Source organism: Danio rerio, chromosome 16, assembly GCF_049306965.1.
Source record: "Danio rerio strain Tuebingen ecotype United States chromosome 16, GRCz12tu, whole genome shotgun sequence".
NCBI lineage: Eukaryota > Metazoa > Chordata > Actinopteri > Cypriniformes > Danionidae > Danio > Danio rerio.
In genome coordinates this window covers 47,121,666-47,145,000 of record NC_133191.1, presented here as the reverse complement: position 1 = coordinate 47,145,000, position 23,335 = coordinate 47,121,666, and the positions used below count along the sequence as shown (strand labels likewise).

General features: G+C 35.2%; 1 protein-coding gene across 21 annotated transcripts in view; it reads left to right on the top strand.

The window, feature by feature from the left end:
* The window catches only part of slc4a7 (solute carrier family 4 member 7), an 83,066-nt gene extending 60,849 nt beyond the window's left edge, over window positions 1-22,217 (top strand). For 11 of the 21 annotated variants that reach the window (XM_073926589.1, XM_073926587.1, XM_021467001.3 and 8 more), the window contains 12 exons: window positions 1,850-2,095; window positions 3,470-3,575; window positions 3,922-4,083; window positions 4,159-4,272; window positions 5,676-5,837; window positions 8,136-8,387; window positions 10,395-10,463; window positions 10,571-10,744; window positions 13,092-13,223; window positions 14,292-14,386; window positions 18,700-18,804; window positions 21,459-22,217. In XM_073926589.1, the coding sequence (XP_073782690.1) occupies window positions 1,850-2,095; window positions 3,470-3,575; window positions 3,922-4,083; window positions 4,159-4,272; window positions 5,676-5,837; window positions 8,136-8,387; window positions 10,395-10,463; window positions 10,571-10,744; window positions 13,092-13,223; window positions 14,292-14,386; window positions 18,700-18,804; window positions 21,459-21,543 (1,702 nt within the window). In that variant the 3' untranslated portion in view covers window positions 21,544-22,217. The remainder of the gene's footprint in view (window positions 1-1,849; window positions 2,096-3,469; window positions 3,576-3,921; window positions 4,084-4,158; window positions 4,273-5,675; window positions 5,838-8,135; window positions 8,388-10,394; window positions 10,464-10,570; window positions 10,745-13,091; window positions 13,224-14,291; window positions 14,387-18,699; window positions 18,805-21,458) is intronic. The other 10 variants (XM_073926593.1, XM_073926591.1, XM_068214229.2 and 7 more) reach the window with 1 other exon arrangement.
* The last annotated feature ends 1,118 nt before the right edge of the window (window positions 22,218-23,335 follow it).

The following is a 23,335-nucleotide window of genomic DNA, read 5'->3' as shown; positions in this document are numbered from 1 at the left end:
AGAGCTCTCTCATCCTCCATTGGCAATTAGAGAACCAACTCCTCAACCTGTCATTTTAGGCCATAAAGAACTGAACATATAGGCTAAACATTGCCTAACTGCTTAGAAAGGAAACAGATCCAACAGAGATCTCTATGCCTCTAAAAAGACTAAATTAATCTACTGACAGAGAGAAACTTAATTTCTGCTGCCTTGGCTTATCACTCTCGTCTTTATATTTTAATATATAAACCATATCAACATTCTTGGGATAACCAATTTAACAGGAGGATCTCTGGAGAGCAAAAGCACGAAACGAAGAGGAAACAAAAGGCAGAAATTGTGAGTCTGCATCATCTGAGGTAGCGAGAGCCGATCATTCGGACATGAGCAGCCAGTGCGTGCGGGAAGCTTTGAGAGCGAGCAGCTTATATTTGAGAGTTCGCGAGCAGTTTTGTCCATGGACAGAGGAAACCGGCACGTGAATAAAAAAATTGCTAGCTCGTATTACATAAATGTGCTCACGACTTGGAATACTGCGTTTACGACATTTGTCAGTAAAATAACGCCATATGTCCATCTCGCGAATATACTGTCTTTCTGCCATTTTCATCAATTTGCCGATCTTACACTGCGGATTAGGGCTTAACGTTACTGCGATCTGGGCTGAGCCAATGGCCTCGGACCTCAAGCTCAGAGGCTGAAAAGTTTGTTGTTACGGAAGCGTTACTGAACATGTACAGAGTAAAATATTACTAAAATGCCTTACACTACTGCGTTACAGGAAAATGTAATACATTACTGTAATACATTACTTTTGTGACGCATTACTTCCAAACCTGGATCTGATACAGAAGACTATAAGAACGAAGTCATTTTTACACATTTTGTGGTGCGCAAAAGTGTTCTTGGAGCTTCATATGATAACAGATGAACCCCCTGAGGTCACATGGAATGTTTTAACAATGTTTTTGATTCCTTTTCGGGACTTTGAACATCTACCCATGGAGGTTGAGAGAGCTGTCAGGTTTCATCTAAAATATTTTAACTTGTCTTCAAAAGATGAACGAAGGTCTTGGGTGATTGAAACAACATGTGAGTGATTAGTAACAGAATTTACATTTTCGGGTAATCTACATAATTAAGAATTTCTAAACAACATCTTTCTGGAAAACCTGTTCTGCTTTGATTGCTTCTCAATCTGTTGAGACTGAACTACCAATTGCAGTGTGGCAGAATCCAAACACATGACCATATCTGGATTTCAGCTCTTCCTCAGCACTTGTAAACACAGTCATGTGAACAGTAACAATGGTGTCTGTTTTACCCTATCAGTTTCAATCCAGAGTACATCCAGGAAGAATAGGAAAGACTTATTTCATGGAGTTCAGTGTTTTTTTTTTAACATATGGTACACTATTAAAGGATCTATCTCAAAGCTCAAGAGAACAATGAAGACCATTAAAACTTCTCCTTAAAGCCCAAATTAAAAACAATCACAATCATTACAGAATTTGTCCTGTTTAATGTTTACATTTTTTGCTTGATTTTATTTTTATTAACTCTTTATGGATGTTAGTTTGTTTCGTGTTATGATAGCGATTTCTTTTTTTTTAATTCCACAGCATCATCTGCTGGTAGAGGAATAGTACAGCACTCTTGTATCTTGAAGATAAAGGAGTTCAAATTTTATCATTTAACCCTACAGTCAGTAGTGTTATTGCAAATAAACATGCTGTCCCTTTTATCACCTAAAAATATTAAAGGGATTGCCAGTTAGACAATTCCAGCAATATCAGATGGAGATATTTCAGGTATATCTAATGCCTTTATTCAGAGCGCTATTTAACCTGTATGTCTGTCTTCTCAGTGACTACGGTTTGTCCTACCTCCCTCTGCGCACCAGCATTGGCCTGTGGACGGCTTTCTTGTGCCTTCTTCTGGTCGCCACAGATGCCAGCTCTTTGGTGTGCTACATAACCAGATTCACAGAAGAGGCCTTCGCTGCTCTCATCTGCATCATCTTCATCTACGAGGCCTTGGAGAAGCTCTTCCAGCTGGGGAAAATGTACCCTTTCAACATGCATGATGATTTGAACAACCTCACATTTTACACGTAAGAGAGTAATAATAAGATAATAATAATTCTTATTATTATTATTATTTAGGTACAGGCTTTAAATAAGTTTGTGCCCTTTCCTGCACATTATGGCTTATTTTTACTTTTATTCCTATATTTTTGCCTTTTTATTAGTGGTGTAACGGATCACAAATCTTACAGTTATGATCACACTACTGTTTTTGAGTCATGGATTGGACCATTTTTCAGATCAGCTAAAAGGAAGGAGATAAATATTATTTGCTTTCCATTTATACAAAAATATTACTGCAAAAAGCATTGGTTTTTAACAAACAGAACCTATAACCTGTAGTCTTAATTAATAAAAATCAAGAAAGAACTTGATGAACTTGAAAAAAAGATAAATATTCAATACGAAAAATGATTTTTGCTACTGTTGCTAATAAAGATAAATATAGGAATCTAACATCTTCTACAAATCATATTTATTTTCAATTAAGGATTTAACAATTCACACAAAACATGTTTCATTATAGATGGATCACTTTTGAAAGCCTATTCAGTGACATAATTTTGCTTCAAAGGATTAATAAACATATGCAAATCATTATCATTTATTGTTCATGTTGCACGGGTTTGAATTGAGATCATGATCTTTTAAAGTTTATAATCGTGCAGCTTACACTGAATGCAGTAATACAGGCTAAACAAAACAGTGACAAAAAACACCTTTATTAAATAACCTTAAGAAAGCATTTAGGTCCCACCACAACTTTTTGTTCATCATCAATATATTTAACAGAGAAGGCAAAATGCTTTCATACATGTGGTTTGAATGACTTGGGAGGCAATCTTTCTGCAATTGTTATAAATGTTGGATTAGCCTACAGTACATGTTTAAAAAAAGTTATAACATTGCAAAAAAGCTTTTCTTACTTAGATTTGTTTGTCTTGTTTGTAGTCCAAATATCTAAAAATTATTAAATCAAGAAGAATTTTCTAGACTAGCAAAACATATTGTCAAAATTAAGTGGGTTTTCCTTAAAACAAGCAAAATAATCTGCCATTGGGGTAAGGAAAATAATCTAATGTCAAAAGGAAAAACAGGATTATTTTGCTTACCCCATTGGCAAATGTTTTGCTTGTTTTAAGGAAAACTCACTTAATTTTGGCATATTCATTTTGAAAACAAGACTATATGTTTTGCTGGTCTCGGAAATTCTTCTTGATTTAAGATTTTTTATATATATTTGGACTAGATAGAATACAAAAAATAAGTAAGAAAAGCTTTTTTTGCAGTGTAATTTGCAGGTCATGTGCGTTCCAAACTGTGGGTTGTGATCCGTACGGGTCATGAATCAATCATGATTTTATGCAAATAAATATATATATATTTATTTTTCTTAACAGATGTCAGTGTTCACCTCCTTCCAATACCACACAGAAGATGGAGCAGTCATGGAACCAGTCAGGGTTTACTTATGACACCATTAATTGGACTGAGCTTAATGTGCAAGTATGCAGATTATTTTCAAAGTGTTTTTTAAAGGCCAATGTTAAAGTTACTACGTGTTTTCTTTACATTTTTTTACCTATGTAAATGTTTTCTGTTTAATTTCCTTGAACATCCATAAGGTGTCCAGTATTAAGATTCTCAATCAACTTTTAAAAAAAGTTTATAAAATTGTCTTTTCTTTTGACAAATATAAAATATAGAAATATTTATTACTAAAAAAGCAGCCAAAATGCTCTTTAGGCTAGGAAAATTCACATCAGTTTAATTATCTGTAAGCGTAATCGAACATTTCAGGGCATTGCACAATCAGAATCACAGAAATATGTTTTGTTGTCTCTCTTTAAAGGATTGCAGGGATCTTCATGGCGAGTTTGTGGGTCCTGCCTGTGGACATAATGGCCCGTACATCCCTGATGTGTTGTTCTGGTCCGTCATTCTCTTCTTCACCACTTTCTTCCTCTCATCCTTCCTCAAGCAGTTCAAGACCAAGCGCTATTTCCCCACTAAGGTCTGTCAAGTGCTCTGCCTGGTCATGCGCTGATAAATGTCATTTAATCTAACGTTCAGCTTCTGTCCTCTGCAGGTCCGCTCTTCCATCAGTGACTTTGCAGTTTTTCTAACCATCATGATCATGGTCTTGGTGGATTATTTAGTGGGTATCCCCTCTCCTAAACTGCACGTCCCAGATAGATTTGAGGTACTCTACATGATTTTTTTTTTTTTTTTTGATGTGTTTTTGTATTTAAAAAAAAAAAAGAAAGAATATAAGATAAACCTTTTAACCTTTTTTCACTGCCTCACTTTGGCTAATGTTTATTTTACAAACAATTGAAATCAGTATTTTTAGAGCAGTTCCATGCATAGCTTTATATCTCTGTTTTTCATTGAGCTTATCATCATGTTAATGGAAACAAAATGGTCAAATTTAAAATCAAGCATAAACTGCTCAGAGGTAGCTTAAACAAGGTGTCTGTGCTCTTTGTTAAGGGATTTATCAGAATAAACAGCAAAAAATCAGTCCAAGGCACTCGAAAAATGTGGAAATTTTTTTTAAAAGCCTTTATTGACATGGCTGTTCCTTAAAACTATGTCAAGTTTTAAGGAATAGCCATGTCAATTAAGGCTTTTTAATGTCTTTCCCACATTTTTCAAATGCCTTGGACTGATTTTTGCTGTTTAGAATGGTCAAATTTGTTTTAAGTAGCCCAAAATAAACAGAAAACATGCTTAGCGGGGTTTAGTTGACTTTAAGCCACCCCAGCTGTTTCTGTTTGTTATCTTGCTGGGACTTGGCTGTTGATTTAACCTCTCTTGTCTTACAATATGATGCTCTTATGTCAAGGTTTTATGATAATAAAAAATGCTCAAAAGGTTAATAGCATTCAGTTGTTGTTTTTGTTTAGTTTTCAGTTTTTCTGAAAATTTAAACAAATTAAAAATTATGAAAATTAATAAGCAGAATAAAATCATTTCTGAAAGATCATGACTGAATCTTTTCATTTAAAACAAATTGTAGGCTTGGTAAAACTTTCTTTAAAGAACATTTACAACAAAAAGTTACCAACTGCAAACCTTTAAAAGTGATGTGTCTATATATATATCAATGTTTTTTATTTTATTTTAGCTACTATTTGTTCCCAAATATTTCTGTGCATAAAAATGCAGCAATAATAACACAGGTTTTGTGTGAAAGTTAAGCCAATAATTATTTTCATGCTTTTTTTCAAAATTGTTAAATGTCCGATGTTGAAATTCTGTAATAATTTTATCTAAAAAATGAAAATTAGGCGGCTAAAAACTAAAATAAGTAATTTTAAATGTTACAGTTGAATTCAGGCAATTTATTATACAATATGAATTATATAAATATAAATGTCAAAATATTATATTTAAGTGTTTTAAAAAATAATTTTTTAACACTAGTTCAAAATTTAAAACAATAAACATGTAAACTGAAATATTCAGTATCAACTGCTGGCAGTAAGCAGCTATAAGCTGATGTTGTGCATGAAATATCGTTCAATTCTTATTAAGCACATTTTATTTATTCTAAGTAAAAAGAAGAGCATTAATGTGAAGTGTATTTCTTCTGTCTCATAGCCCACCTCTAAGAATCGGGGTTGGCTTATATCTCCTCTGGGGGATAATCCCACATGGACACTGTTTGCAGCCGCTATTCCTGCCCTCCTGTGCACCATCCTCATCTTCATGGACCAGCAGATCACCGCTGTCATCATCAACCGCAAAGAACACAAGCTCAAGGTCAGTGTTCAAATTCAGTTTTAAGTATTCTGCATTCCATTTTTTGAGTAAATCTGTTCTTTTTTATGTTGTAATTAAAGGCACATTATGTCCAATTGTTGTATCAAAATATCCAAAAACCACTAGAACAGTGTTATATACTTTGCTGACCTGTACTCACATTATCACAAATGTTTCGCAGAATTTTAACTAGAAACACTAGTAGCATTCTGTTGCCTTTCTAATAATGTCACACATCCCAGAATTCCAGTTTGGTTTTATATAAAACATGGAAACACCAAGACGTTTTAATATGTTGTGTTTTTATTAGACTGCACAGAGCAGTGTTATATCCGAATCCTTAAATGTATTTAGTTTGATAAAACAGCGTTGCTTCTTCTCCATGTGATCACGACCACAAGAACAATGATTCATTCTACCATGATAAGTGTTGAATACTTTAACTCCACATCACTCCTGTGGAATTGTTCACTCCCGTGATTCTACACTCAGTCATGTGTCATCAAACTATGCCTTTGGTTATTGTGAAAACGCGCCCTCTAGAGGCAAATATTACATACTGTGCCTTTTAAAATCTTGTCTAATTTAAATTAGAAGATATACAACTTATTGTTGTATAAAACAAATCCACATACAATATGTAATTTCACTGTTCACTTTATTGAGAAAAAGCTGTATAGTTTCTACTTGAATATTCTACTGTGTGGCTAAAACATGTCTCTACATTTGGAATATTTTTCAATTTCTTTTATGTTGTCTTTTTTGGTAATATTTATTTCTTTTTAGTCCCGCTCTATATTAAGTGGTCTTAAATACTATGTACTTTAAATAGAAAAGAAATACAATGTATGTACTGTGTTCATAATGTATTACAGAACACTTCTAATGCTCTCGGGGTAGGGTTAGGGACATGTTGGGTGGTATGGGTTGGTTTAAAGGTGGATTAAGGTGCGAGTTAGGCATGGTCAACAGTGTGTTTACAGATGTTATTACATATATTTAATCAAGCATAAATAAAATGTAAAAACATATTTACACAATAAGTACTATATATTGTAACCAATTAATAATTTCAATGTAAGAATGTATATAAAATAAGGTCCCACTTCATATTAAGTGACCGCAACTAAAATTGCTCTTATTATTGCATCATTTTATGGGTACTTATTCTGGCCTATTCTGTTCTGTTCTTTTCTGGTCTGCTCTGGTCTTTTCTTGTCTAGTCTGTTCTGTTTTTTCTGGTCTAGTCTGCTCTGGTCTGTTCTTTTCTGGTCTGCTCTGGTCTGTTCTTGTCTGGTCTGTTCTGTTCTTTTCCGGTCTGTTCTGGTGTTTTTTCTGCTCTGGTCTGTTCTGTTATTTTCTGGTCTTTTTTTCCCTTCTTTTCTGGTCTGTTCTGTTTTCTCTTCTGTTCTGGTCTGATCTGGTATTTTCTGGTCTGTTCTGTTTTCTCTTCTGTTCTTTTCAGGTCTGTTCTGTTTTCTGTTCAGTTTTTTTCTTGGCTGGTTTGTTCTTTTCCGGTCTGTTCCGGTCTGTTCTGTTCTTTTCTGATCTGCTCTTGTCTGTTCTTTTATTTTCTGGTCTGTTTTCTCTTCTGTTCTTTTCTGGTCTGGTCTGTTTTCTCTTCTGTTCTTTTCTTGTCTGTTCTGTTTCCTCTTCTGTTCTTTTCTGGTCTGTTCTTTTTTCTCTTCTGTTCTTTTCAGGTCTGTTCTGTTTTTTCCTTGGCTGGTCTGTTTTTTTTTCTCTTCTGGTCTGTTCTGTTCTGTTTTTAGTCTGTTTTGTTCTGTTCTTTTCTGGTGTGTTCTTTTCTGTTCTGTTCAGTTTTTTTCTGATCTGTTCTGTTTTATTTTTTCTGTTCTGGTCCGTTCTGTTCTTTTCTGGTTTGTTCTTTTCTGTTCTGTTCTTTTTTGGTTTGTTCTGTTCTGTTTTTTTCTAGTCTGTTCTTTTTTTCTAGTCTGTTCTTTTTTTCTAGTCTGTTCTGTTCTGGTCTGTTCTGTTTTTTTTGGTCTGTTCTTTTTTCTGTTTTTTCCCCCTAGAACAGAATATAAAAGAACAGAACTATTCTTGACAAGTCATTCATTTACATTAGACATTGAGCCGACGTCACACTTCAGTAAACATTTGAGGTTTAATATTTTCAGACATTAGTGCACACAGCAGTCTTATTAAGTGTCCAGTTATAGTTATGCTCAATGCATTAAAAACATGCCAAATTTAATGACATCATGAAGCAATTCTGCTCTTATTTTGTAAATTGTGTAAAATGCTGCGGTTCTGATGCACATGACTCTTGTTCTGCAGAAAGGCTGCGGGTATCACCTTGATCTTTTGGTGGTGGCTGTGATGCTCGGCGTGTGCTCCATCATGGGTTTGCCCTGGTTTGTCGCTGCCACAGTCCTCTCCATCTCTCATGTCAACAGTCTGAAGGTGGAGTCGGAGTGTTCGGCTCCAGGAGAACAGCCCAAGTTCCTTGGCATCCGTGAGCAGAGGGTCACCGGCCTCATGATCTTTGTGCTTATGGGACTTTCTGTTTTTATGACATCGATACTCAAGGTATGGCTCAGTTTGTGTAGTCAAAGCCTCTTTCACACATACATGCTTTTCTAGGGGTGAACAGGCCCTTTTTTGAAAATACGAATAAATTTGTTCTGGCAATTTTCCGGAAAGAGTTGTAATATTACCGGTAATTTCCCAGACTTCTGCTCTGTGTTAACGCAGAAAGAAAATTGCCGGAAAGAGTGCATTCACGTTTAGAACGCACTGACGTGAGACGCCTACTCCAGCCAATCAGAACATTCAGACTCATTCAAATTCGTGCTGTTTACGAAAATAAAAGCCTTTGAATACTTTTCCAGAAACGTTTAGCTGCTAGTTGTTAGTCAGATAAGGTTTCTATGTTCATTATTAATGCCAACTGTGGAAAAAATAATTGTTAAAATGCTTATGATAAACCACTGTGAGTTTAACTGCAAGCCCTGTGTTCAGCTGCGTTCATAGAAAGTGTTCCTACGTATGTTTACATCAAAGCTGTTCACAATACTCATCCATCCACAGAATTTTTAATGTAGTCAGATATGTAAACATTTAGCTTCGATTAGCGCTGTTGCCTTTGGATGTCTTCAGGAAAAAAGCATCTACATGAGTGCTGAAGCTTTAAATAAAAGTGAAACCATTAACAAAAGCCCGTCCTCTACTATGTTTACAAATAAAAGCGATGCCATTTCTGGTTAATAATGTCAGAACTTGCCTGTATTTATAATGGATGTGTGAATGGTCTTTTCCGTAATGTCCTTGTCTGTGTGAACAGCGGCTTTTTTAAATTTATTGGTAAAGTCGTTCCGGAAATTTTTCAGGTATTTACCAGTATCACTGTGTAAAAAGGGCTATTATTTACTTATTAAGCCTGCTGTATAGTATTAAATACACACATTTTGTAAGGCCTGTATAATAATAACATAATTATAAAGCATATACAGACTTGATACATTATATAAACATGTCTGCCTTCAGATTATGGTACATTTGACTTTTTGATGCTAAATGTTTCCTGATGTTTATAAAGTAAATGCAAGAATTTACATATCGCTAATATTTCAAAATAAACCCTTATTGGACTGACACACCCTTGGTTTAAAATTATGAATTTATTTAATTATTTATTTATTTACTTTTAGGAAATAACGTATAAGTTTGATCAAATATTTACAGTTGAAGTCAGAATTAATAGCCCCCCTTTGATTTATACATTTTTTATTATTTTTAAAATATTTCGCAAATGATGTTTAACAGATCAAGGAAATTTTCACAGTATGTCTGATAATATTATTTCTTCTGGAGAAAGTTTTATTTGATTTCATTCGGCAGGAATAAAAGCAGTTTTAATTTTTTTAAAAGCAATTTAAGGTCAAAACTATTAGTATTTAGGCTATATATTTTTTCGATAGTCTACAGAACAAACCATCGTTATTCAATAACTTGCCTAATCCCCTTAACCTGCCCAGTTAATTCAGTTGACCTAGTTAAGCATTTAAATGTCACTTTAAGCTGTATAGAAGTGTCTTAAAAAATATCTAGTCAAATATTATTTACTGTCATCATGGCAAAGATAAAATAAATCAGTTATTAGAGATGAGTTATTAAAATTATTATGTTTAGTAATGTGTTGAGAAAATCTGCTCTCCGTCAAGCAGAAATTGAGGAAAAAATAAACAGGGGGGCCAATAATTGTGGGGGGGCTAATAATTCTGACTTCAACTGTATTTTATACTGTTGCAAAGATGTCATTGATGTTGGTCGGCTTGATTTAGATAACTGCTTTTGCTCAGTTTAAAAGGAATATTTTTGATTTTCTCCTATATAATATTATATGAACCATACTGTAGAAGTCTGATGTTTTCAAATCTAAACAAAATGTAAAAAACATACATTTAAAATGAAAGTTTCAGTAAACTATACCAGTTCACCTCTTTCTATTCATTTTTTTTACAAAATTAATTGTGTTTTTATTTATATATTTTTCCTCTTTGTTTTTACATTTATTTTTTTCTAACATCTCTATAGTTTATACCAATGCCTGTGTTATATGGAGTGTTCCTCTACATGGGTGTCTCCTCACTGAGAGGCATACAGGTTGGCACATTTTTTTATATTTTTCACTACAGAATGAATGGATGTAAAGGCAGCACAAGCTAAGATGAATTTGTGGTCACATTGTTTCTGTCTTTATTGCATTGCAGTTCTTTGACCGTATTAAGCTGTTTGGGATGCCAGCAAAGCACCAGCCTGACCTGATCTACCTGAGATACGTGCCACTGTGGAAGGTTCACATATTCACATTAGTTCAGCTCACCTGCCTGGTGCTTCTGTGGGTCATTAAAGTGTCTGCAGCCGCTGTCGTCTTTCCTATGATGGTATGTGTAAAATTCAATCCTACTTTTAAACATTCATTTTGTGTATTTATTTATTTATTTTGTCTAATTCCACTTTGTCTACAGTCCATTAATTGTGTGATTGAATTACTCTTATCCACACAAAGTATTAATCACAATTTCATATGTGGCAATTACACGTTCAGAATTTTAAATGCATTGATGTTCATAACTCCTCTAAAATATGTTCTCCTTTCTTACCTGTTTTTCTCTATGAAGCCCTCAGTTTTGGATTTTAATAGGTTTTAGAAACAAAGAAGAAAAGGTATTTTGGTTTGAGAAAAAGATTTTTAAGTGCAATGCATTAAAATCATGTCATACATCAGATATTGTTGATGTTGTTATTTGAGATTTGAAAAAAATACCATAGCTATATATATGCAGTATAATACAGAGACACGGAAGGGACATGATGGTGGGGAAAAATGGGTGGAAAAAAACAAACTGAGTGATAGGAAAATCGATATATTTTGAATCTGTAAGTATAAGTAAAATCTATAAGTTTTTGTGTTCCCTCGCAAAGATTCATTTTCATTCATTTTCTTGTCGGCTTAGTCCCTTTATTAATCCGGTGTCGCCACATCGGAATGAACCGCCAACTTATCCAGCAAGTTTTTACGCAGCGGATGCCTTCCAGCCACAACCCATCTCTGGGAAACATCCACACACACACACACTCATACGGACAATTTAGCCTACCCAATTCACCTGTACCACATGTCTTTGGACTGTGGGGGAAACCGGAGCACCCGGAGGAAACCCACGCGAAGGCAGGGAAAACATACAAACTCCACACAGAAACGCCAACTGAGCTGAGGTTCGAACCAGCGACCTACCTACCTAGCGACAGCACTACCTACTGCGCCACTGCCTCGCCCCTCGCTAAGATGTTTTGCGTTATCTCGCAAAACACTTTCTGTTTATTTCATACATGTCAGCCCTCCCTTTTTTGTCAGGATTCTCCAGTATTTTACCATTCTATCCCGCTATCATTCTATTATTAAGTATTTTCACATTTTTTTCATATATTTTTAATCTTGAACGTACTTTGAAATTAATATAAAAATGTCTTCATTCACTTTCTTTTCATTAAAGCTGTGGGTTGATCATTGTCCTTTAAAGGCAACCTCTGAATCCGCAAATGCATGTAAGAGCACCGACAGATGCGGTCCAAATGATAAACTGATCCCAGATCAGCTTCTGTACACGCCATTTAAAGTGTCACCTCTGTTATCAAACAAGTGAAGAGCAGCAGATGAATATCTTTTGTTTGATAACAGAAGTGTCACTGTAAGAATGCACAGATCTATAATGAAAGCATTCGATTACTTTAGTAACTGTTTGTGCTTATTTATGAAAAGAAATTGTTGTTTAAAATAAAACATGCAGGACGGACATCTTTGCATATTAATAAGTGTATATGTCTGTTTACACCCAAATCCCAAAGTGTCCTGCACTTCGCTCCTCTTTAAATGGTGTGTACAGAAGCTGATCTGGGATCAGTTTATCATACAGAGCGCGTCCGTCAGTCAGCGCTTATACATGCATTCGCTGATTCAGAGGTTGCTTATGAAGGGCGACGATCGACAAAAAGCTTTGATGAATAGATAATGAATGCAGACATTTCTATATTCATTTTAACAAGCTTTCAAGTTTAAAAATATGGGAGAAATATGGAAAAAGGATGATAACTGAATGGAATGGTAGTTTTTTTTTACTCTCTCTCCAATTTTATTTTTCTCCCACCAGTTTTTTTCCCCCCACAATCACGATTCTTTTGGGTCTCCATAGTATAACCTTAATATATGGGGATATGTATGGTTTTGATAAATGACATGATTAAAATTGTGTATATGGTTGAAAAAACTAAACTGAAAGTTTGAAGTAGATTAAAAAAAGTTTTTCAAAATTGTCCTTAGACAAGAATGGGTGTTCATTAGTTTTATGACTTTGAAAGGTTTTGATCCACTTCATGTTTACTATTTTATTCTGAATTACTTATTTTATTTACTTTTAAAAATTTAAGCAATTCAATTCTATACATTGTAAAAAGTGTATTAAAAAAAGAAACTTACCAACTTATAGAATTGTTTTTGCAAAAAAGTGTAATGGCTTTAAAGACACTAGTATTACTAGATTAAATTGATTTTATAATTAGTATAATCATTTCTGTATGTGCACATTTACACACTGCTCCATTTAACCATGTTTATTGAAAATATTTCATATAAATTGTCATGCACACATTTTTTGTATTATTTAGATTTAACTGGTCAACATCCATTATTGCATGTATTTTCACTTCGTTCTTGTAAATTGTCTTCTGCAGGTTCTTGCTCTGGTATTTGTGCGGAAGCTTCTAGATTTCTGCTTTACTAAGAGAGAGCTCAGCTGGTTGGATGACTTGATGCCAGAAAGCAAGAAGAAAAAGGAGGATGACAAAAAGAAAAAAGCAAAAGAGGTACTGTTAATATTGAATCACATAATTTTAAATTACACCTCTGTACTGTATTAGGGCAATTGTTAGGGCCCAAGCCCAGTGGGCGAAAGTCCCTATTGTTCGTATGTATGTATATATATATATATATATATATATATATATATATATATATATATATATATATATATATATATATATACATACACACACACACACACACACACACACACACACACACACACACACACACACGAGCGATCCGCTGATAAATCAACTGATCTTTGCAACTTTAAAACTCTCCAGTGTTCCTGTAACTGTGTTTACACTCAGTCAACAGCGGTGCAGTACCTTACTACTTTTGGGTTGGACCCACTTTTGCCTTAAGAACTGCCTTAATCCTTTGTGGCATAGATTCAACAAGGTACTGGAAATATTCCTCAGAGATTTTCGTCTATATTGGCATAATAGCATCACACAGTTGCCGCAGATTTGTTAGCTGCACGTTCATGATGCGAATCTCCCATTCCACCACATCCTAAAGGTGCTCTATTGGATTGAGATCTGGTGACTGTGGAGGCCATTTGAGTTCAGTGAACATGTTCAAGAAACCAGTCTGAGATGATTCGTGCTTCGATATTGTGCATTACCTGGTGAAAATAGCCATCAGACCAATCTTTGAGATGGTTATGCGTGAAAATCCCAGTAGATCAGCAGTTTCTGAAATACTCAACCAGCCCATCTGGCACCAACAACCATGCCTTGATCAAAGACACTTAAATCGCCTTTCTTTCCCTGTCTGATGCTCGGTTTGAACTGCAGCAGATTGTCTTGACAACGTCTAGATGCCTTGAGTTGCTGCCGTGTGATTGGCTGATTAGAAATTTGCATTAACAAGTGTTTGGACAGGTGTGCCTAATAAAGTGGCCGGTGAGTGTATTTTTAGTTGCTTACAGAGATTACTGACGGGTTAAATGTTTGTGAAGCCACAGAAGTGGCAGTGCCACAAGAGCTTGGGGCCCTCAATGCTCTTGAAAAGAAGGCTCAACCTTCTTGTCAAAATTGTTTACCAATCTCTTTTCTATTACCCAGGAAGCACAGCGCATGATGGAGGCAGAAGAAGAAATAGAAATCCCCTTTGACGGTGGTGACCAGCTGGAAATTCCTGAGAAAACCATTCAAATCAGGTTGGTGACAATCTATAGTTCAGGCATAAAATGGTGGAGTTTTGCAGGATCTCATATGTATACTGCAGCTGAGACATTTATTTGTGCATGGTTTCAATTAAACATTGTGTTTTGGTAAGTCTGGACCTGTTTCTTTTGAGACAGATCTGACAGCGTAGTCTCCAGCACCTCATATTAGGAAGACACGAGCAGAGTGGTTGGTCTTTTGATTATTAGCAAGCCTGCTAGTTAACACATACAGCTTATGGTGTTAATCAGCACTTACTGATTAACGCAGAGTATTTTGCACATCAGGGCGTGACTGCATGCTTATGAGGGATAATCTACCTCTGACAGCTCTGCATTGGTTAACAGCGGTGGAAAACTACTGACCCACCTCATTCAGCTCAACCTTTCCTATTGCAAAATTGCTTCATTATTTCCCTCCAGTGCTTGGTAATGGGATATGCCATATGCATCGTCAACAGTAATATTATAATTGTTGTATAATTCAAGTTTTGTTAGCAAAAATATCCCATATGTTATAAGATATTTTTTCCAAATATCAGCACTATTACAAATGTGATATTGCATGTTTATACAACCCAAAAATGAAACAACTTCATTACGCACTTTTGATTGGTACCCATTGACTATCATAGTGGGGAAAAATACAATGAAAGTCAATTGGTGACAGCTACAGAACCAGCTTTCTTCATAACATAATCTTTTGTGGTCGACAGAGGAAAAAAACTCAGGTGAATGTTGAGTAAATGATGGCAGAATCTTCATTTGGGTGAACTGTCTTTTTAATAAATTAAGTAGTTTATAAAGGAAAAGTTTAGGCTGTGTTCTTTTTATATATTAAAATTATTAAATGATTGGTTCACTGAAACAGTCAGTTTTAGAGGTGTTCTTGGGTCCTGACCTAATTTGAACTGAATCTTTTCCTACCTGTTTTTGACATGCCTAAATAATTATAATAATAATGATAATAATAATAATAATGGGCAATCCAGTGGCGGAGTGGATAGCACATTACAAAGAAGGTCGCTGGTTCAAGCCTTGGCTGGGTCAGCTAGCGTTTCTGTGGTGACCCCCGATTAATAAAGGGACTAAGCCAAAAAGAAAATGACTGATGAATGAATAATAATAATTAAGAATTATGATAAAATTAGACCTAAATTCAAGCTATTGGAAATTTATTTTGCCCGCCATGTTAATTTTTTTGACATGTTAAATCTTGCTTTGAGGTGTTCATGCTGCCCACTGTGCCACCGTGAAACCTTTCAGAGGTTTTTTTCAGATTAAAAAAATGATATATTTTTCTAAATCTGAGCGTGCTTTCACACCTGTAGATCGATTGTTTTGTTCTGAGATGGGGATTAAAATTGTTACAGTGTTGCACTTTGTTCTTGGTGCTGTTCGCTTTCACACAGCAAAGTTTTAAACGGTCCATATTAGCTAAAACAAGTCACGTGTGACTAAACTCTCGTCTTATTGCGAGTTCCACGATTTATTTTTCAATAAAAGTTCTTAACTGATTAACAGCTCTCGTTAATAGTTCAGCATGCTTTCACTTTCGTATTTGACATGAAATGCACATTTACTGGTAGGAATGATGACATCCCGCCCTACTTGTAATTCTCTCTTCATATAGTCATATGAGCCTGTTACACAACCATAATACAAACTGTGATAAAGCCTAGTTCGTTAGTTTGTTGGATCATTTTGCTTTCTCACTACAATCCATCCGCTTCAGATTTCATTTCAATCAAGCCGAGACCAACTCACATGCGATCTCGGTTCAATTGTTTTGATGCGGATACAAGCGTGATTGATTGCCGGATTCACATAACCCAAACGAGCAGTGCTAAAGGAGGAAACCCATCAGGTTACAAACAAAACTCTTGGTGTGAAAGCACCCTGAGTTTATCTTGGCAAACTATGTATAGTATGCATATATAAACTATAATTTTCATGTGTGAGTTCCAAATGTAGTGTGATGGTTAAATGCATGATTCAATGACTCGCTTATTTTGACAGGGACTAACTGCTGCCTGTTTATATGCAATGTTCATTTATTTATTACAGACCTAAACCATTCAAGGTACCAGCACAATTCAGCTAAACGATTGTTTAATTTTATATATATATATATTTTTTTTTTTTTAAAGTCGCTAAATATTTTAAGAGATGTTTTTTGCACATCCCTACTTGGTATTTAATATTTCATTTATAAATTAGTTCTCAGCATTAATGAGAAAGATTAACCAAGGCCATCTCATTGACAGACAGCTGCTAGACTATAAGCTTCACTAACAGCTTTCAGGAGCCTCATTTCACTCCATGGATTAGGAGCAACTCTCTTTACATTAACTTCACAGACATTTTTAAAATTTCTATCGTTTAAATGACTGTCCAGTTACTAATTCAATTCATCTTTATTTTTATAGCGCTTTTACAAAGTAGATTGTGTCAAAGAAGCTTAACATAGAATTTCTAGTCAATTAAAACCGTGTCAGTCAAGTTTTCAGAGTTGAAGTTCAGTTTAGTTCTGTTGATGGTGGTTTAAATTTTACTGCTTAAAGTCCAAACACTGAAGAGCAAATTCATCGATGTGCAGCTTAACAAGTCCTAAACCAAGCAAACCAGCGGTGACTGACTAATCTACCTTATTACATGGCTTCCTAGATTTTTGGGTTCTAATTGGTCAGTTGTTCAAATTGGTCTGATATTTTATCATATGCAAGTAACAGAATTAAAGTAATAATTCCCCTATGAAATTATTTCACTGGCTCTCTGGCAAAACACAATAGTACCTGTGGATAATAATGATATATTTGGATCTGATGAAGTGAAACTATAAATCTATGCAAGACATTATTTACATTATCACCTGGCATTTTGCTTTGAAATCCCAAGTAGGCTGTCACAATAATCAATATACCGAGTTACCGCACAACACATGAACACGACCTCAATCATTGTTGTAGTATATATCGCCCATACATAACAAAAAAAAAAAACAATTTTAGCAACATTTTAGACATCTCTACACTAACTGACAAAAGTTGTGCCGTCTATCCAAGTTTTAGGAACAACAAATAATAACTTGACTTATAGTTGATCATTTGGTATCAGAAGTGGCTTATACTGTATGAAAGGCAAAATTATCTAGATTACGCTTATTTTACCAAAATAAAATATGATTATGCTTAGATTTTAAATTATTAAATAAGGACAGTAAGGTCTGACTTTGCTAAGACCAAAGTCTTGTCACTGTACAAAAATAATGTACAGTATAGAATATAAAGTCCTTCTGCGGTGGAAAAAGAATTAATATTCTGTATGACTCCCATTAGCTTGGAGGACTGCATTCATACATCTCTGCAATGACTCAAATCACTTATTAATAAAGTCATCTAAAACAGCAAAGGAAGCCTTCTTGCAGGACTCCCAGAATTCATCAAGATTCTTTGGATTTATCTTCAATGCTTCCTCCATCTTACCCCAGACATGCTCAATAATGTTCATGTCTGGTGACTGGGCTGGCCAATCCTGGAGCACATTGACCTTCTTTGCTTTCAAGAACTTTGATGTGGAGACTGAAGTATGAGAAGTAGCGCTATCCTGCTGAATAATTTGCCCGCTCCTGTGATTTGTAATGTAATGTGCAACTAAAATGTCTTGATACCTCTGGCTGTTGATGTTGCCATCCACTCTGCAGATCTCTCGCATGCCCCCACAATGAATGTTACTCCAAACCATGATTGTTCCTTCACCAAACTTGACTGATTTTTGTGAGAATCTTGGGTTCATGTGGGTTCAACAGATGATTCATCTGAAAAATCCATCTTCTGCCACTTTTCCAAATGATCAACTAGAAGTCAAGTGTCAAGTGATCGATGACAAGGCTTTTGTCAGGTAGTGCATCGTACAGCAAAAAAATAGATATCTTGACAGGCCTAATCCTAAAAAATGATTATATGTCATTTAAGCAGATCTTAGACCTTTCTGTGTTCTTTTTATAGTTAATTAATCTTATCTACTCCCAGTCTAATAACTTCTATCGAGTCTTGCATGAAAAAAGTTAGCTTCTAGAGGTTGATGTTTAACTTTCAATCTACTGGTGAAGTTGCTTTAATTACTAACATGACATACATGAACATCATTGCATCACAACATAAAATACAGACTGAAATAACATGCAGATTGGTGTTTGATTATCATTATCGTGCTTTATTAACGAATTGACCATCAGACACTGGTGAACAGATGTGTGTGTGTGTGAGTGTTGAAGGCATAAGTGCTCTGATGTGTGTTTTCTGCAGCACTGACCCGTCTGTGGTTAACATTTCTGATGAGATGGCCAAAACCGCTGCGTGGAAAGGTGGCAACAGCTCTGAGTCTGCAACACTATTGAAAGCTAGTGCCAGGTAGCTGATGTTCCTCTAACCAGCCGCCTGCTGTTCAACTCTTTTTCTCACATTATAACTCTCGCTGCTTTCTGTCATTGCTTCAGCGCTCGGCCTGATTTTCTGCTCATACATAAAGCTGTCCGGAAGACTTTTCAAGCTGTTTTTCTTTTTTAAGTATGAAAAACACATGGAGCTTATTTAATGAGGGAAGCTTATGATATTCAGGCATTGGTCAGTATATTCTCAAGGTGTGCACACCTCCATTGGAAATAACGAACTTACACACGGAAAAGATGCGATTTGTGAACAGCCACCATTTGCGAATTCCAGCAGTTGATTATCCTCTTGCACTGACATGCTGGATTCATCTGATTTGTTGACAAATGGGTTGCGAATCCATTCCTTGGCAGTTCGCCGGTACGTCATGGGGCATTTCCACTCCCCAAAGAAACTTTTCAAAGATGTCTGTTTCTTACTCGTTTGCTAGCTTGTGGGTGAAATTTTGGTGCTCAAGTGACCGAATAAGGTCGTTTTTCAAAATAAAGAATCATTCAGACTCGGATAATAATAAAACAAAAATAATTGATGATTTCTTGTGCGGCCCGGTACCAATTGATCCACGAACCGATAGCGGCCTGGGGGTTGGGGACTGTTTTATGATATGTCAATTAAAAGTTACTGTTGGTAAAAATTAAAAATTGAATAGCAAATATTACCTTTAAAGAATGAAGACTGATTAAAATGTGCATCTCTTGAAATGTTGGGCAAACTAATATTCAGTAATATAAAATTACTAATATAAAAGTGGAAAATGTTAGTACTGTAGGCAATGGACTAGGCATGAGCCCCTTCAAGATTCTGACAGTATAACCTTGGATATAAATATCACGGTATTGTGATTACTGCTCTAAAATCTATTTTTTAAATGTCTGGGTAAAGAAAACCTTTTTTTCCCTTTGTACACAATATATTTTATAATTTTAGAAACATTTCAAATATATTTGGAGCAGTAAACATGTCAGACTGAATAATTGAAATGAATAATTCTGCTTCTGCTGTCTTTGTTTCAAAACACAGATTTTTTATTTTTTTTTTACAATTTAAAACGACATCTTTTTCTGGAGATACTGTTGTCCTGAAAAAAAAAATGTAAATAAAAATTCTTAATCATACCTTAGGAACAATTTAGCAGAACATTTTGACGGTTTTAAAACCTTGACTTTTCCAAACCGCGGTATACCTTGAACAAATCATCCCATGCCTACAATGGACCAATATCCATATCTGAATTGTATATAAGTTTTTGTTATAAATGTTATCAGCGCATCTATAAGCAGAATGATTTATGATGCTCAGGTGACGCTGAAGACTGTAGTAATGATGCTGAACATTCAATATTGCATCACTGAGATAAATTACAGTATATTTTAAAGTCAATTAAAAATAGAAAACAGATATTTTGAATTCAAAAATATTTGCAGTATTTGTTTTCGCTGCATTTTGGATCAAATGAATGCTGACAAATGCATTCAGACAAAAACTAAGAATTAGGATTTCAACATCTCCTACAGTAGTCATTTTAATCATTGTGTTTTTATTTTTATTCACAGGAGTTACATTCTAAAAATAACTCCCAATAGTGGAAATCTGCAAAGTAGTCAGCTTTATTTTTGACAATTATTATAGATGTTTTAAGGCTGTAAAACCCCTCACTACACACTTTATACACTTTTCCCAGACAGGCATTAACATTTTCACACTTTTCTCTCGTTTAAACACTCTCAGATTTCAAACTTTTGATGAAAAAATAACATCCATCGCTGTCTGCAAAAGGTTCAGAAAGCTTTATAGCTTTTGTGTGGATAATGTTGGCATCTTGCGTATTGTTCTTTCTCCTGCAGTCACTGATCCACAAAGCTGAAGCAGACTCCGTCCTTAAAGGGGTTTTACTCCGGATGCACCACGCATATGACAGTTGGAAGTAACACACGCTGGACACCCACATTTGCATGTTATTTAAAATGAAATTATTCAGATGGCGCTCTGTGGCACGGCAGAAATATGAACTGTGTTCCGAGTCGTAGCTGGGCACTGCTGACTTGCAGCGCCGGTGTGTGTACCCTGACCTAAACCTTTTTTTACAATTCTAAAATGCATTGCGGTGTGTGGCGCAGCACATCTGGTGAGCGACCCCCTTTACGATGGTTTTGCGGCAGACAGTTACAATCCTTTTGCATTCTTATTGAAACTCACACTGCTAGCAATCGAAGATTTTAATCTGGCAAGCTGAACGCATTCTATACTGTACAGGAGACACAGAGGAGATTTATTGACAGTGGTCTACAGCCAATCAGGATGCAGAACAGAATGTGCTGTTAAAAAAACATGTCAGATTGCACCAAAAAAATCAGCAACACTTGAATCAGGTGAACCGCACTATAGCGAGGGAATACTGTATTGCATAAAAAACACCAAAACATTTAAGCTTTTTACGTGTCGTTTCGATGCACTTGTCTCCTGGTGTTTATGATGCTTGTGAAATGGGTGTGCTGGATCTGCTTATGCACATTTCTGATGTGTGATGTCATTAAATGTTGCTAATACCTTTTAGAAAAAGGCAGACTTGAAAAGCTGTGAGTGAATCTGGCCTTCAGCTGTCCTTTGTTTTACAGTGAGGAGAAGACGGCCTGCATTAAGATCCGTGTGGAAGACGAGGATGAAGAGGACAAGCGTGTGGATACAGAGACATCTTTATGAGACTCACTGTGGTCCTTCCCAGAATCCTCTAGTCTGAGCTCTGCTGCTGCTCATCTGTGAGTCAAGCCAAAGGTAGAGAAGCCAAATGACTTCCAGGTGTATTTATCCCAGTTTCTCTTTTAAACCACAACCAACAAGCTCTTTTTATTTTCTACAAGTTTGTTTTTAATATGAAAAGCGCACCATGATTTGAGAGGTATAGGGTGCTGTGAGCCACCCAGACTGTTTATTTTTATTTTCTTATTTAATTTTCTCAACATAGATTTGAAGACAAAGTCTTTTAGAGTTAGTTTTACACGCAAACACTGTTTATAACGGTACCGGTTATCAAATCATCACTTTAGATGTTCTTTTCAGTACATTTAGACATGTTGTTTGTTGCAGAGTGCTGATTTTTTTTAAATATGTAAATGCACAAATTAGAAAAACGTCAAATGTTATGACAAGAAAGAAAGAAAGGTGTAAAAAGCACACTTTAAAATGTCACGTCAAAAATATAACTGAATGTACAAAAATATAATTAATGTCCTTTTTTTAACTTTAAAAAAACAAATAATAAATTGATGGTCTAAAAGATTATTGATGATTTATGTAATTATAATATATGAGATCAGAATGAGAACAAATGGACGTCTGTTGAATCAATTCCTGCAAATAAATTGAGGTCAGAAAAATTCAAGCTTGCTGTGAATTGTCTAAAAGTTAGTTCACTCAGAAATGCAATCTGCTGTTCATTTACTTTCCTTTAAGCAGTCTGAGATACAGATGATTTTCTTTTTCTTCAGTAGAGCTGATGTTAGATGAAATATGGCGATTTACTAAATGCTTCTAATATTTTGAGATGAAAAAAAACAACATGCAGACAAAACAAAGTAACGCCTGTTGCTCTGGATGTCTCTGCTGATTCGAATGTTATCACCTGATTGAACGGGCATTATCAGCTGATAGATATGTGTCAGTAGGGGCCTTCTGCGTATACTGGTAGGCTCAGAAGGCTGTTATCATACTTCCACATGGTTAAACGGCTATAGATCACATCCGGCTGCAGCTGAGAATTATTCATATTATTTATTAAATTTACCATTAATAGTATTTTATTAATGTGTACCCCTACCTCAACCTTAAACCCAATCATCACAGTAATGTAAAAACAGATCTGACTTCCAATTATGACTTAACTCAAAATTAGGACTTGTTGAAATTATGAGATAGAATGTTACAAATACGACTTATAATTTCAACATTGGTCATCATTTCAAGTAGTCATAATTGTAACTTTTACCTCGTTGAAATGATGACATATGGTAATATTATGAGATAAAATGTTACACTTATGACTTGAAATTGACATTTTGAAATTATGAGATAGTTACAATTTTGACAACTCGAAATTATGATCTGTTGAAATTGAGAACTTTTGTATTGTACTTGTATTATAACTTTTTATCTCATCATTTCAACATGGGATAAAAGTTAACTCAAAATTATGACTTATAATTTCAACATAAATAAAAACATTTCAACATAATGTGATAATTTGAAGTTAAATCATAACTGTAACTTTTATCTCAGGTTAAAATTATGACTTGTTAATATTATGAGATAAAACGTTGCAATTATGACTTAACTCAGGGGCGGGCAAACTCGGTCCTGGAGTGCCGGCGTCCTGCACAGTTTAGCTCCAACTCTAATCACACACACCTGCATATAGATTTCTAGTCATCTTCAAGACACTGATTAGCATGTTCAGGTGTGTTTGATTAGTGTTGCAGCAAAAGCATGCAGGACACCG